The sequence below is a fragment of the Nycticebus coucang genome, chromosome 14, assembly GCF_027406575.1.
Source record: "Nycticebus coucang isolate mNycCou1 chromosome 14, mNycCou1.pri, whole genome shotgun sequence".
NCBI classification, from domain to species: Eukaryota; Metazoa; Chordata; class Mammalia; order Primates; family Lorisidae; genus Nycticebus; species Nycticebus coucang.
This window is the reverse complement of record NC_069793.1, coordinates 14,850,602-14,865,040: the sequence shown is the minus strand read 5'-3', so window position 1 is coordinate 14,865,040 and position 14,439 is coordinate 14,850,602. Positions and strand designations below refer to the sequence as shown.

Below are 14,439 nucleotides of genomic sequence, written 5' to 3'. Positions count from 1 at the left end.
GGTTTAGGCAATTTTGTTGCCTCAGCCTCCCAAGTACCTGGGACTACAGGCGCCCGCCACAATGCCCGGCTATTTTTTTGTTGTAGTTTGGCTGGGGCCGGGTTTGAACCTGCCACCCTCGGTATATGGGGCTGGTGCCCTACCCACTGAGCCACAGGCACCGCCCATATACAGAGATTCTATTTTCTTTTTTTTTTTTTAGAGACAGCATCTCACTTTATCACCCTCTGTAGTGCTGTGGTGTCACAGCTCACAGCAACCTCCAACTCCTGGGCTTAGGTGATTCTCTTGCCTCAGCCTCCCGAGCAGCTGGGACTACAGGCGCCGGCTACAAGGCCCAGCTATTTTTTTGTTGCAGTTCAGCCAGGGCCAGGTTTGAACCCGCCACCCTTGGTATGTGGGTGCCTGACCCACTGAGCCACAGGCACCACCCGAGATTTTTTTTTCTTACGTTTATCTATGTATTTATTATTTTTAGACAGTCTCAATCTTGCCCTAGGCTAGAGTGCTATGGGGTCCTATCTCAGAGCAACCTCAAATTCTTGGGCAATCCTCATGCCTCATCTTCCCAAATAGTTGGGATGACAGGCACCCTCCACAGTGCCTGGCTAGTTTTTCTATTTTATTTATTTTTTTGAGACAGAGTTTCACTATGTCACCCTTGGTAGAGTGCCGTGGCATCACAACTCACAGTACCCTCAAACTCTTGGGCTTAAGGGATTCTCTTGCCTCAGCCTCCCAAGTAGCTGGGACTACAGGCACTCGCCACAACCCCAGGCTATTTTTTGTTGTAGTTGTCATTATGGTTTAGCAGGCCCCAGGCTGGGTTTGAACCTGCCAGCCCCCGTATATGTGACTGGTGCCCTCACCACTGAGCTACCCTACAGGTTTTTCTATTTTTAATAGAGAATTGGGGGGAGAAGGTGTCTTGCTCTTGCTCAGGCTGATCTTGAACTCTTGAGCTCTAGGGATCCACCTGCCTCTGCCTCCCAGAGTGCTAGGATTACAGGCTTGAGTCTTGCCGCCCAGCCCTACACAGAGATTTTAATTTGGTGATATGAGACAGTGACTGGATGCTGTCTGGTGGTCAGGAAAGGCCCTTTTTGAGCATACATTTTGAGCTAAGACCTGAATAGCTGTGTGAAGTTTTGGACAAAAACCTTCCTAATGGAAAGTGCAAAACCCTAATAAGAAACAAGCTTGATAAATTTGGTAAAGAGAAAAAAAGCCAGTGTGGTTGGAGTGTAGTGCCCTGAGAGAGAGTGGTAAAACAGCACAAGGCCAGATAATGTGGGGCTTTCGTAACTCAGAGTGGAAGAATGGGTTTTATTCTAGGAGCAACAGGAAACATGGGGGAGGGAGGAGTAAACAACAGAACTGGTCCATTTTTTTTTTTTGTAGAGACAGAGTCTCTTAAGCGATTCTCTTGCCTCAGCCCCCCCGAGTACCTGGGACGTACCTGGGACTACAGGCGCCCGCCACAACGCCCGGCTATTTTTTGGTTGTAGTTTGGCCAGGGCCGGGTTTGAACCGCCACCCTCGGTATATGGGGCCTGCGCCTCTGTATATGGGGCCTGCACCTTACCGACTGAGCCACAGGTGCCGCCCTGGTCCATTTTTTTTCATTATGAAAAGATGACTGCTTTGTGGAGAGTGGATTGTTGAGGCACATGTAGAAGCAAGGACACCTTTGGTAGTGTCAATGTGAGAATTTGATGGGGGGATTGCAAATTAGGACAGCAGAGGTGGAGCTGGTTAAGATCTATCTGTCGTTTGGGATGGATATTTTTAAGGTAAAAATGTGTAGGATCTACTGATGGGAGAGGAAAAAGAAAATGGAAAGTGGATTCCTGGATTTTTTTTTTTAAGAGTCTCATTTTGGGCGGCACCTGTGGCTCAGTGAGTAGGGCGCTGTCCCCATATACCAAGGGTGGTGGGTTCAAACCCGGCCCCAGCCAAAAACAAACAAACAAACAAACAAACAAAAAAAAACTTTATTTCTGAAGTGAAGGAAATGAAATCTTAAAATCCAAGAACATACAACAGAAAAATGAAATTTGACACATGGTTTACAGGTAAAATATGTAAGTAAAAGAAATATTTTTATTTTGGGGGGGAGGCTGGGATGGAGATGGAAACATTTAATTTGTAATAATAGCTTAAATTTACCTTTCATAATGGTCCAAAGATTAAAAAAAAATACACAGTAGTTAGAACTCTGGGCTGGACGCGGTGGCTTACACCTGTAATCCTACCATTCTGGGAAACCGAGGAGGGTGGATTGCTTGAATTTACGAGTTTGAGACCAGCCTGAGAGGTGGCGCCTGTGGCTCAAGGAGTAGGGCGCCGGTCCCATATGCCGGAGGTGGCGGGTTCAAACTCAGCCCCGGCCAAAAACCACAAAAAAAAAAAAAAGAGAGACCAGCCTGAGCAAAAGCGACACCCCCATCTCTACTAAAAATAGAAAAACTTAGGCAAGACGATGGCTTGAGCCCTGGAGTTGGAGGTTGCTGTGAGCTATGACGCCACTGCACTCTGCCCAGGGTAATAGGTTCAGATTCTATCAAAAAAAAACAAACCCAAAACAACTCTCGAGTGTATTGCAACAAATGCCGTATATAAGCCCTTAGCAAGAATGAATTAGAACTGTTATGTCAGAACAAGAACTAGACTAAACCCCAGAAAACAGAAGATGGATCGTTTTTTTACCTTGCTACCTAATGCCAAAGTATCAGAGCCACAGTTAAACTAACAACATTTGAGACCAAACCTGAGAACACAGGCAGGATTTAGAATCATACTTCATAGGTGAGAAACACTAGCTTCAGAGAATTGGCTGTACAGACACTTCTTTGTAGGACCATTATATAACAGCCAGAGGTGCTTTCAAAGAGAAAATGGCCTGAGCTGAAGAAGAGAACACGTGGCGCTGCTATTGGGTTCAGAGCTACCTTGAGCTTAAATTAGGGCACAGTGTAGCGTTATGATCTACGAAGACCTGGCTGGTTGCTCGCAAGGGGCAGAAGCTATTCTAGAGAACCCTTTCCTCCCAGCACGAATTCTCGGATTGCTGGAGGTTAGTCAGGCGGCCGCTCATCCCCGGCATTGCAGTGGAAAACGAACCGAACCAAGAGAATCCAAGGGCTGGCTCTGGCTCCCGGAGGCTGCCACCGCCGTAGATGGCATGCACTCACTACGGCTCCAAGGCTCGCGTCGGCTCACCCTTCTTCCCCAGCCCTTGGCAGGAACGTCTCCCCTCCATCAACCATCCTGGAACCAAGAAATTCGTCGGACAGAACACCTCTCCAGCAAGACTTTTAAATAAAGTTTTCGCCATTTAAAAAATGGGGGCGGGCGAGGCCTATTTAGTCACCTGACGGTTGGCCAGTGAATGATGGAGCACGACGACGGCTAAGACTATCCCTAATTTGTTACACCAGAAGCCTGTCTGGACCGTACCATACTTACCTACAGGGGGCTTGCTGAATTCGTGAGAGTAGCTGCTTGCTTTTGAGTACTTCCAGTACACACACATAACTTTCTGTATTTCTGAGTGTTTTTTATTGAATACAGTAGGCATAAAAGATAAGACGTAAAAAAGGGCAGACTCGCTCGGCTGCTTCCTCCATACTGACTCACGCGTAATAGGCCAATCCTCCCCCAGTCGTCGCCGGAACCCGACGGCCTTGCGCGCGCGCTCTCGTTTTCTCTCGTTCGTGCGCCGCTGTGCTCCTGCAGCCAATCAGAGCACTAGGTCGCTGCGGTCGCCGTAGTTCGCGCGCACGCTCCAGAGCGCTGTGGGGGTGGGGGCTATGGGTGAATGGGAGAGTGAGCGGGGGAGGGCGGGGCGGCGCAAGCCTCATGAATGAGAGAAACGTGCCCCGCGTGAGACGTCGCGCGCGTCCGAGATAGGGAACCAATGGGAACGCTGGGAGGGCTTAAGACCCGGCACTGAGGGCAACGGCCGCGCGCCGGCTCCAAGACGAGCGTCGCCGGGCGGGAGCGCGCGGGAGCGAGGCGGGCGTGGAGCGTGCGGGGGCCGCGCGCTGCCTCTCAGAGGCCGGACGGCACTGCCGGGAGGCGGCGGTGACAACGACGACGGCGGTGGTGACGGGCACCGCGTCGGGGTGAGTACCGAGGATATCAGACCCTGCGGAACCGGAAGTACCAGACCAATGAGGTGGGAGGGGAGAGTGACCTCTAGGGAAGGGGGACCGGCCAGGGGGAGGGGGTTAAGGCCCCATCCTTCCTTCGGGCCGGGTCATCCAACCCTGGCAGGACCCGTGGGCCGCGGAAACGGACATCTAGTAGAGGCCGGGGATCCATGGCCGGCGAGGCTGGGAGCGGGTTAGTGTTGGGCCAGCGGGCTTGAGACCCCTGTGCCTGGCGTCCAGCCGCCCCCTCTTCCGCCCCCAGACCTGCGCCCCCTGGCTCTGCAGTCCCCCGCAGCCCTCTCCTTCAGCCCCCGTGGGCCTTGCCGTCGTGGATTCCGTTTGCTTGGTCTGAGCGATCGTCAGCTCTGCCCCGTAGGGTGATTCTCCTTGCCCCAGCTCACCGGTGGGGATGGGGTGCTGTTCCCCTTTTACCGCTCTGCGGTTCGGGTCCCTGGCCCCCAATCTCCTGATACTTACTTTGGCTCAAGCTTCATCCTGTTACCTGTTCTCTCCCACCCGTCCGCTTCCTTCCCTTACTCCCAGCAGCCGGGTGTTCTGGGCTTTTAGTACTTTGTACTTTTTACAAGTGGAGCGTGAATGTGTTTGCCAATATTTTACCTATAGGAATTTCTTCGTGGAGCAGGGAGGTGGAAAGTGTTTTACCCGTTTTGTCAAATGAAGATACTGAAATGAGAAGAAAGTGACTTAAAAGTTAAGAAGGCACTTGTAGGATCACATATATGTATGTTATACTCTAGACGAGTCTAGATCATTTTTTTTTCTGCCTTGAATTCAGCACTTCCTGGTTAATCCCATCTTGTCCATGTTCTTACATTTGCATCTCCATCCTTTTATCTCATTATCCCTCTGTCCTGTGTGAAATCTCTTCAGAATGATCATTATGACCCATTCTATAAAACCCACCTAACAGTTTACAAGAATTATATCATCATGTACTTTGCTACCTCACCCATAATTAAACTTCTACATGGCTCTTTCCATATTTTGGCTTGTGGATTATTCCATGGCATCCCTATTACTGTGTATTCAGTTTTACTATATTGTACTATTATACTGCTTTATTTCAGTGAACAGTACTTGTGTCAGTATACTGCTCATACCTATTCACTCTTTTAAGGAGATACCTGTTTGAAACTTTATTAAAGCTTTCAAATCACATACTGTGTATTTTGTTTGTTTTATATATACATGTTTCCATTCCAGGGTTTACTCCGTGTCTGAATGGGTCATACACATTGGTGTATACTTTGCTGATACTGGTGTGGATCCAGACTGTTGACTCTGATGAACCACACTCAGTTCTTCCAGTGTCATATTATTATTTGCAACACATCCTTCTGCTAAGACTTGGTTTGTCTCTGTGTGTGGCCAATAATTTCCTAGGTTTTAATCCTGTCCCTTCTACTATATATCTCACAAACATCTCAGATGTTGATACCTTTTATATCCCACCATAGGACTCCCAAAATTGTATGGTCTTTAATGACTGCATTACTATGGCAATATTAGTCTATGTGACTTTTTATTCTGTAGAAAATAGAATCTGAAATAATATATGGTATCCTGCTATCGATAACATTTAAGTAGTGTAATTTTCAATCTTCTCTAATCTTTGGGGTTTTGAGGGGAAGTTTGCTTTGATCATGTGTATTGTCTACAAACTAAGAATTTCCTTCTTGGGCGGCGCCTGTGGCTCAGTGAGTAGGGCGCCGGCCCCATATGCTGAGGGTGGTGGGTTCAAACCCAGCCCCGGCCAAACTACAACAAAAAATAGCCGGGCGTTGTGGCGGGCGCCTGTAGTCCCAGCTGCTTGGGAGGCTGAGGCAAGAGAATCGCGTAAGCCCAAGAGTTAGAGGTTGCTGTGAGCCGTGTGACGCCACTGCACTCTACCCGAGGGCAGTATAGTGAGACTCTGTCTCTACAAAAAAAAAAAAAAAAAGAATTTCCTTCTTGTTAACAAAATTAGTTAGGCCTAAGTTCAGAAGGTTGGGCTTTGATACTTACAAGAAACTTAAGAGTTTAATAATGGTAGAATCTGGGCGGCGCCTGTGGCTCAAGGAGTAGGGCGCCAGTCCCATATGCCGGAGGTGGCGGGTTCAAACCCAGCCCCGGCCAAATAAATAAATAAAAATTAAAAATAAATAAATAAATATAAAAAAAAATCGTAGAATCTGGTACTAGAGAGGATTTATCTTTATTAGGACTGTAACAATTCCTTGTAATCTCAGGGTGTTCACTGTATTCTGGCATGACTCAAAAGTTGCCCCTGAAGTCTCCATACACAGGGAAACCTCACTTCTTTGTAAAATTTTGTAATGAATATTTTGTAAATAAAGGTACATTTAGCTACAATTTTCCAGTTTCCCTATATGTGGTGACTTTAAGGGTAACTTTTGGGACATCCTGTAATACTGCTATTTGGCCCTCTGAATCCTATTTTTAAAGACAGTTGATGAATCTTGAAGGCAGTACCTTAGCCTTCTATGCACAGTTAAGAGAGGAAGTGATAAATTTCAGGGCACATTTGTATTTCACTATCTGAATCTTCTGATATTTTTAATCTCTGCTTCTGGTATTAAAAAATATTAGACTATGCCAGGTGTGCAGGTGTGTGCCAGTAGTCCCAGCTACTTGGGAGGTTGAGATAGGAGGATTGCTTGAGCCCAGCAGTTCCAGACCCGCCTAGGAAACATATTAAGACTCTATCTCAAAAACATTTTTTTTTAATTAAAAAAAACTCTAGACTGCTTTAGGGGAAAATAAAACTGCTTTCTCTATAAATTCTAACTTAAGTAAAATTTTTATAGATGCCAATTATCATTGAGCAGGTGGCATACTAGAGATAGAAACAGTTTGTGTCAGCAAAGGGGCTTGTTAGCTCTTGGATTCTCAACCTGGCTGCTCAAGTGATTCAGTGGAATGGCCTTAGGCCTTCTCTAGGCTTCAATTTTGCAGAGTGGGATAAGGGACTATGTCACCAGATAATGTGAGTAAAGTGCTTTGATATCAACAGATGAAAAACATCCTGTAAAGTCCAAGGTGCTGATGTTATTTTGCTGCTGTCATCAACAGAAATAATTGTTACTCTTAATCATATTAGGTAAGATGGGGCTTAGTTTATTTCCTAATAGGCCAATGTAGGAATAAAAAACTGTTTGGAAGAGGACCAACCAATATGATAGACTCAATTTCTCAAAGACAATATCTTGCCTTTTTAGGCAAAAACATTTCTCACCCAGGTTTTCTTTCTTTCTTTTTTTGAGACAGAGTCTCACTTTTTTGCCTTCATTAGGGTGCTATGGCGTCATAGCTCACAGCAACTTCAAACTCTTGGGCTCATGTGATTCTTTTGCCTCAGCTTCCCAAGTTGCTGGGACTATAGGTGCCTGCCAGAATGCCTGGCTATTTTTAGAGATGAGGTCTCACTCTTACTCAGGCTGGTCTTGAATTCCTGAACTCAAGCAGTCCACCTGTCTAGGCCTTGCAGAGTCTGGGATTACAGGCATGAGCCACTGCACCAGCCAGCCCCTCATCCAGGTTCTTAAATGAGTGCTTCCGGAAAACCAAACATTCAGCTTCCTCTTCAGGATTATAACTGAAAGGCATAGAGAGGTGAGAGAGAGAGAGAGAGATGTACACACAAGGAAATGAGACTTGATGTCCTAATTTTGAGGTTAATTTTTTTCTTCATTGTAGCAATATATATTCCCTTTATTCAAAGAGAAACCTCTCAGGGCTGGGTGAGGTGGCTCATGCCTGTAATCCTAGCACTCTGGGAGGCTGAGGTGGGTGGATTGCTTGAGTTTACGAGTTTGAGACCAGCCTGAGCAAAAGCCAAGACCCCTTCTCTACTAAAAATAGAAAAACTGAGGCAAGAGGATCACTTGAGCACAAGAGTTGGAGGTTGCTGTGAGCTAGGATTCCATAGCACTTTACCAAGGGTGACAGAATGAGACTCTGTCTCAAAAAAAACAAAAACAAAGAGAACTCTCTGTTTAGGTCTGCCCTTCCCTGCTTTGCCCTTGTTTTTACATTTTGATATTCTTGGTATTTGTTACTGCCCATTGTGTCAGGTGGGATGGTTCCCTTACAAGAGCTTATCCTTTGATAGCCTTAGGCCAGGTAAAGCCTTGTTCTTTTCCTTCCAATCTGAATAGCACTTTGAAGAGAGAAGGATTCAGAATTCCTTTTTTTCTCCCAATTCAAGGTCTTTTCGCACATACATATAAGTGAAGTGGAAAATAAATCTTTCTTTCAAAAGGCCTTATTTAACAAAGCAGCCTGTGGGGTTTTAGCCTTGGTGTTCTTAACAAATGCCGTGAAAGAATTTCTCTAATAAAGATACTTGTTTTTCTCCAGGTGAGGTACCATAACCCAGTTGAACTCTGCTTCCGGGAAGCCTAAGATTGAAGAGGAAAGATCGGAGACATTGAGTAACCTGAAAACAGGGACATCTTTGGCACTTTTCTTTCATTTTCAATAATCTTTCCAAGTATCAGGTGGAATTGCTTTCTTCATCTTATTCTGCTTATTGAGAAGAACATGGCTTCAAGGATTTTAAGTTTCCCTTTAGTTTTGCATGAAACAGAGCCCTTGAAGGGCTTGGGAATAACCAGAAGAGATTGAAGACAGTCAAGCTTGCTCTCTCTCTGTTTTCCCTCCCCCATCAAAGAAAGGAATTTACAAGTCAACCTTGTAACAGCTGTTGTCCAGCTTTAGCCATCAAGAGAGAAATAAATTAAACCACTATTGTCAGAGTACCAGCCCTGGTGAAGTCAAGGTGTGGGAGTGGTGGCATTGAGAAGACTGCCTAAAAGAGAAAAGACTGCAGTAAAAAACAAAGCTTCTCTTTAAAGCTGGAAGGGACCTCAGGTTCCTTCTTGGATTAAAATAGAAACACAGGGCACACCTCTTTTTAGGTGCAGCTCATATTTTGTGGACGCATGGTAGTCGTGGAGGTACTACAGTATCTCTGAAGAATTTTTTCCGTGCCCAAAGTTTTCTACCCTGTCGTGATAGTCTCTCCTTTTTTCCTTTTGAACACCTGCCTCCACATGAGCTATATCTTGAACTGTCTGACTGTCTGTGTTCTCCACCTGCAGCCATTTGCATGTGTACAGCCCACTGTTTGTCTCCAGTTTTTAAACTGTACAAGTTGTGTTTCTTAATCTCCCCTTCTGCCTTGTTCTAGGGAGGCGGTTACTCATCATTTAGAATCACCTTTCCCCCTCCCATGTGCTTTCTTTCATTCGAAATCTTTTTTGACTTTTGGTTTTATTTGGGAGGGGGAAGGGTGATAATTTTAAATTTTTTGTTTCCCTGGTTTCCTTCTGCACTCTCTGTTTCCCTCATCCCATTTTCTTGCCTATTCTGCCGCTGTGTGGGCCTGGGCTATGCGGCAGGGCAGATCTCCCATTAGAGCTCCAACATGCCCGCAGAGTCTGGAAAGAGATTCAAACCCAGCAAGTATGTCCCAGTTTCAGCAGCCGCCATCTTCTTAGTGGGAGCTACAACACTCTTCTTTGCCTTTACGTGAGTTTTCTCCTAAAAGTGGTGGTGGGGAGGGGGTTCCATGGGTGGTGAGGGAGGTTTAATTTCTTTTGAGTGTTTGGTATGTGATATGGATAATTCCAAATCCTAGCAATGTGTAAGAAAAGTGAAAAAAGTGTGAACATACAGCCATGTTCTAAATTTTACTCCACTGAATCTTCTACCTTCCCCTTCCCTTACTTTGTTTTTTTTTTTTTAGACAAAGTATCAATATGTCCCCCCTGGGTAGAGTGCCATGGCCTCATAGTTCACAGCAACCTCAAACTCTTTGGCTCAAGCGGTTCTCTTGCCTCATCCTCCCAGGTAGCTGGGACTACCAGGCGTCCACTACAACGCTTGGCTATTTTTAGAAATGGGTTCTTGCTCTGCCTCAGACTGCTCTTGAACTCCTGAGCTAAAGCAGTCCACCTGCTTTGGTCTCCCAGAGTGCTAGGATTACAGGTGTGCGCTACTGTGCCAGGCATCCTCCCTTTGGGATCATAGATGTCTTATTTTCCTACCCAGCTTCATCATTAGATAATCTTAAACTAGGAAGGAAGTGGGAGGAAACCACCAGAGAGCCTTGAAGCAACTTGAGCAATCAATTCTAGGAGAGAAGGACAACTAGACTAGACCAGACTACAGGCTTTTCAAAGGTAATGGCTTTTCCCCAGGATATCTGAAACTTAGATTTGAGATTGTGGAATCAGTACTGGAGAATTTCAGAATTGATTTATCAGATATACAATTTTTGCTTTTAATGTTACTCAGGGGGTTTTCTCTATATTACTAAGAGCTGAAGCCTGGGGAAGCGAGGACCACTGGGAAAGCATGAGTTTTATTTGGGAGGAGAGTTCTGGAAGAGTCCCTTTACATTTGTTCCTATTGAAGGGAATGATAGTGATTCCCCACTCCTTGGTTCTGTTGAGGAAAGCAGTTGGTATTGAAAGATTTCCTACTTAGGATCTAGGATCTGCATCACTCCCACTTAGGGTCTTTACATTTTGTTCTTCATCTGCTTGTTATTGGAGGAGTGATTTACCCTTCACTTTCCCCCAGTTTCTTAGCTGCTTTTGACCATCTGGCAAGCATCTTTGTTGTTACCTATGTATAAATTTTTTTTTTTTTTTTTTTTGGTAGAGACAGAATCTCACTTTATGGCCCTCAGTAGAGTGCCGTGGCCTCACATAGCTCACAGCAACCTCCAACTCCTGGGCTTAAGCGATTCTCTTGCCTCAGCCTCCCGAGTAGCTGGGACTACAGGCGCGCGCCACAACGCCCGGCTATTTTTTGGTTGCAGTTTGGCCGGGGCCGGGTTTGAACCTGTCACCCTCGGTATATGGGGCCTGCGCCTTACCGACTGAGCCACAGGCGCCGCCCTACCTATGTATAAATTTAACATGCACAAGCCTTCTGAGCCTTACACTGTTGAGTCATTGATTTAGAATTCTAGTTGCAGCTCTTGGATTCATTCATTTCAACATGATAGATCATCTGGGAAGTTCACTTTGTCATGGTTTAGTGAAGTCTCAAACCTAATTGTGAGGTGCTATTCAGGGCAATATGGAGTTGCTGTAAAGAGGAATAAGATGAAGTAGTGAGAATAAGAGCAGTTTGGGTTTTTTTGTTTTTTTGTTGTTGTTTTTTTTTTTTTTTTGGTAGAGACAGAGTCTCACTTTATCATCCTCGGTAGAGTGCCGTGGAGTCACACAGCTCACAGCCACCCCCAACTCCAACTTCCTGGGCCTAGGCAATACTCCTGCCTCCGCTTCCTGAGTAGCTGGGACTATAGGCACCCGCCACAATGCTCGGCTATTTTTTTTGTTGCAGTTTGGCCAGGGCCAGGTTCGAACCCTCCACCCTCGGTATATGGGGCCAGTGCCCTACCCACTGAGCCACAGGTGCCACCCAGTTTGGGTTTGTTGAAGCAGCAATTGGGGGAGTTGGGGGGGCAGTTGCACTGAAATTAATGGGAAGGAAGAAAAACCCTCAAAATTGAGCTTCAGATGCCAAATAAAATTCTGAAACAAATGGGTCACTTTGCGAAAAGAGTCAGTAAAGTATTACTGATATATTTCCAGTTTTTGGATAAGGAAAAAGTGATGATCTAAATTATGAGCATTATCCAACTTCTCACCTCTTCCTCTCAAATACAGAAGTCATAGATTTTTTTTTGGCTCCCAGTGCTGCATCCTGAATACACCTGCTGAATCCCTCAAGGATCTAGAGATAGCCCTGCTCTTCTGTACGTGACTTCTCTTTTCTTCATAATCTTTTTCTCTTGCTTAAATTCAACATGTTCAGTGTTCTGTCCTTCATGCATGGACTACCAATAATGAGGGGTGAATCTTCAGTTTCAGAACTTGTTTTGGTTTCTACTAATATGACTAGTAAGTAGAATCAACATTGAACCAAGGGACGCTTATGTGTATCTTAATATCCTTATAGCAGTTGTAGTGCTGGGTCAGGAGGGGTATGTATGAGACCGACTTGACACCCTTAGACCTGTGTAGTTCGGGAGGGATCTATTTTCTGTCAAGAGGCAAAGCCTTTGGAGAAGCTAGGAAATTCAAGGGATTCTCTTTCAACCTATCTGTTCTTGAGAAAAGGCAAGCAAAATCCTTGTTCTTAATTTGCTAATCTGGAACCACCGAAGTGCTTGGCTGGTTATACCAGTTTGCCCACAAAGAGTTGTCCTGACATAGGCATTTTTCTCAACTGATAGTTGAAGATATTTAACCTACTTTTTCTTTCCCTGGTGCCAGTAAAGTAGGGGCCCTCCTTATTTCATGGTCTCTCAACCTCAGGAAAAAGGAAAAAAAGATTTTGGAGGACAACATTGACTCTTCGGAATGATTTCCTCTAAGTTAAAAGAGCCCTAAGTCACACCCTCCCTCACCCCCATCATTACTTTCCACATGGCAAATTTTTGGGCTCACCTTTTCCCCCGAAGGTCTTCCCTGTTCACCTTCTGAAGGCATAGGACCTGTCACTTAGCTCTTGGTACCTCTCTGGAATTCCCACCTCCATCTGACAATAGTGTTGCCTCTATAAACATTTATCTGTACTGAGGCACCATTGTTGTCAAAAATTGGTCTCATGGATTCTACCCTTTTGAGGTTCAATTTCTTGGAGAACTCCCTGTTTAAAACCATATGCAACCTAAAAAGGGGTCCATGGTTTCAAATGGAGAGGTAAGAGGAAGGTTTTCTTTCTTTTTTTGTTTTTGAGACAGAGTCCTGCTATGTCACCCTTGGTAGAGTGCGGTGGCGGCATAGTTCACAGCAACCTCAAACTCTTGGGCTTAAGCGATTCTCTTGCCTCAGCCTCCCACGTAGCTGGGACTACAGGCATCCACCACAACTCCCAGCTATTTTTTGTTGCAGTTGTCATTGTTGTTTTAGCTGGCCTGGGCTGGGTTCGAACCCGCCAACTTCAGTGTTGAAACCACTGTGCTATAGGCTCTGAGCCTATAGGAAGGTTTTCTTTGAACCAGCTCGTATGTCCTGTTCTCTTCACCAGGCTACAGCTGGCTATTCTTACATCAGTAAAAGGTCCAGGTGACAATTACTTTGGGACCTAGAAGACTGGGAGTAGGAGGAAGAGTTTCTTTCAGCTGACAGACAGACATATTTAGTGCAGGGATGTAGGCTTCAAATAATCAGGAAGAATGTAACCTCTGAGTTTCTTTGTCAAGTAGGGAAAGCTATATTCACAGAAATTACCAGTTGAGTTTGGTCATGTGAGAAATACTGATCTTCTGCCCCAGAGAAGCTTGAATAGAACAATTGAGGCCTTTTCCCCAGAATCCTAATTTCTCTCATTTACTGAATTTGTCCAGTACTAAAACTAAGCAAGAGTGGGGGTTCTGTGTCTTTTCACTATTTGAGAGGAAAGAGTGTTAGCTCTAAAATAATCCTTACCCCGCCCAGTTAGATACTAGACTTTACATTTAAAGATAATTACCTGGATCCTCATATGTGATAATTTAGTCACCTTTTGGGTCTGGCAAGAGGGCAGTCCTAGGAAAGTGGGAGAGGCACTCTTTGGGGGTCTGGAGACTAATTGTGGTGAAGTCTGTTAACTTTTGTGGACCTTTCTTCCACTCTATAATGTAGTTGACCTAGCACAGTTTACTTCAGTAACATGATCCTTTTCAAATGAAATCTTACATATAAAAAACAAAAAGTAGGGCCACACTGGTTCAAATGAGATTGGCATGTAGAGGTCCAGCCACTTAGTCTCTCCTGTTGGCCTTTCTAGGTTCTTCTGAGACCTACTTAGAGCTCTTGGCAACATTGTTTGAAATCACTGAATTGTGTCTTATCTAAAGTCTCCTCTGGCTCGGCGCCTGTAGCTCAGTGGTTAGGGTCCTGGTCACATGCAACGGGGCTGGTGGGTTTGAACCCAGTCCAGTCCTGCTAAAAAAAAAAAAAGAAAGCAACAATGACAACTGCAACAACAAAAAAAAAACAGCTGGGAGTTGTGGCGGGCGCCTGTCGTCCCACCTACTTGGGAGGCTGAGGCTAGAGAATCTCTTAAGCCCAAGAGTTTGAGGTTGCTGTGAGCTGTGATGCCACAGCACTCTACTGAGGGCGACATAGTAGGATTCTGTTTCAAAATAAATAAAGTAAGTCTTCTCTAGCTGTGAATTAGTCAAGTCCGTCAGCATTTCATTTGTCTTTCTAAAGCTGGGGGTAGAGGGTAAGGGTCTCTGCTTCAGGTTATGTTCCAA

The 14,439-nt window shown here is 45.3% G+C and overlaps 1 protein-coding gene across 2 annotated transcripts in view; it reads left to right on the top strand.

Moving 5' to 3' along the window:
• Positions 1-3,774: 3,774 nt before the first annotated feature.
• ZDHHC5 (zinc finger DHHC-type palmitoyltransferase 5) overlaps positions 3,775-14,439 on the top strand; it is a 34,185-nt gene continuing 23,520 nt past the window's right edge. For both annotated transcript variants that reach the window (XM_053561198.1, XM_053561197.1), the window contains exons 1-2: positions 3,775-4,127; positions 8,535-9,707. In XM_053561198.1, the coding sequence (XP_053417173.1) occupies positions 9,604-9,707 (104 nt within the window). In that variant the 5' untranslated portion in view covers positions 3,775-4,127; positions 8,535-9,603. The remainder of the gene's footprint in view (positions 4,128-8,534; positions 9,708-14,439) is intronic.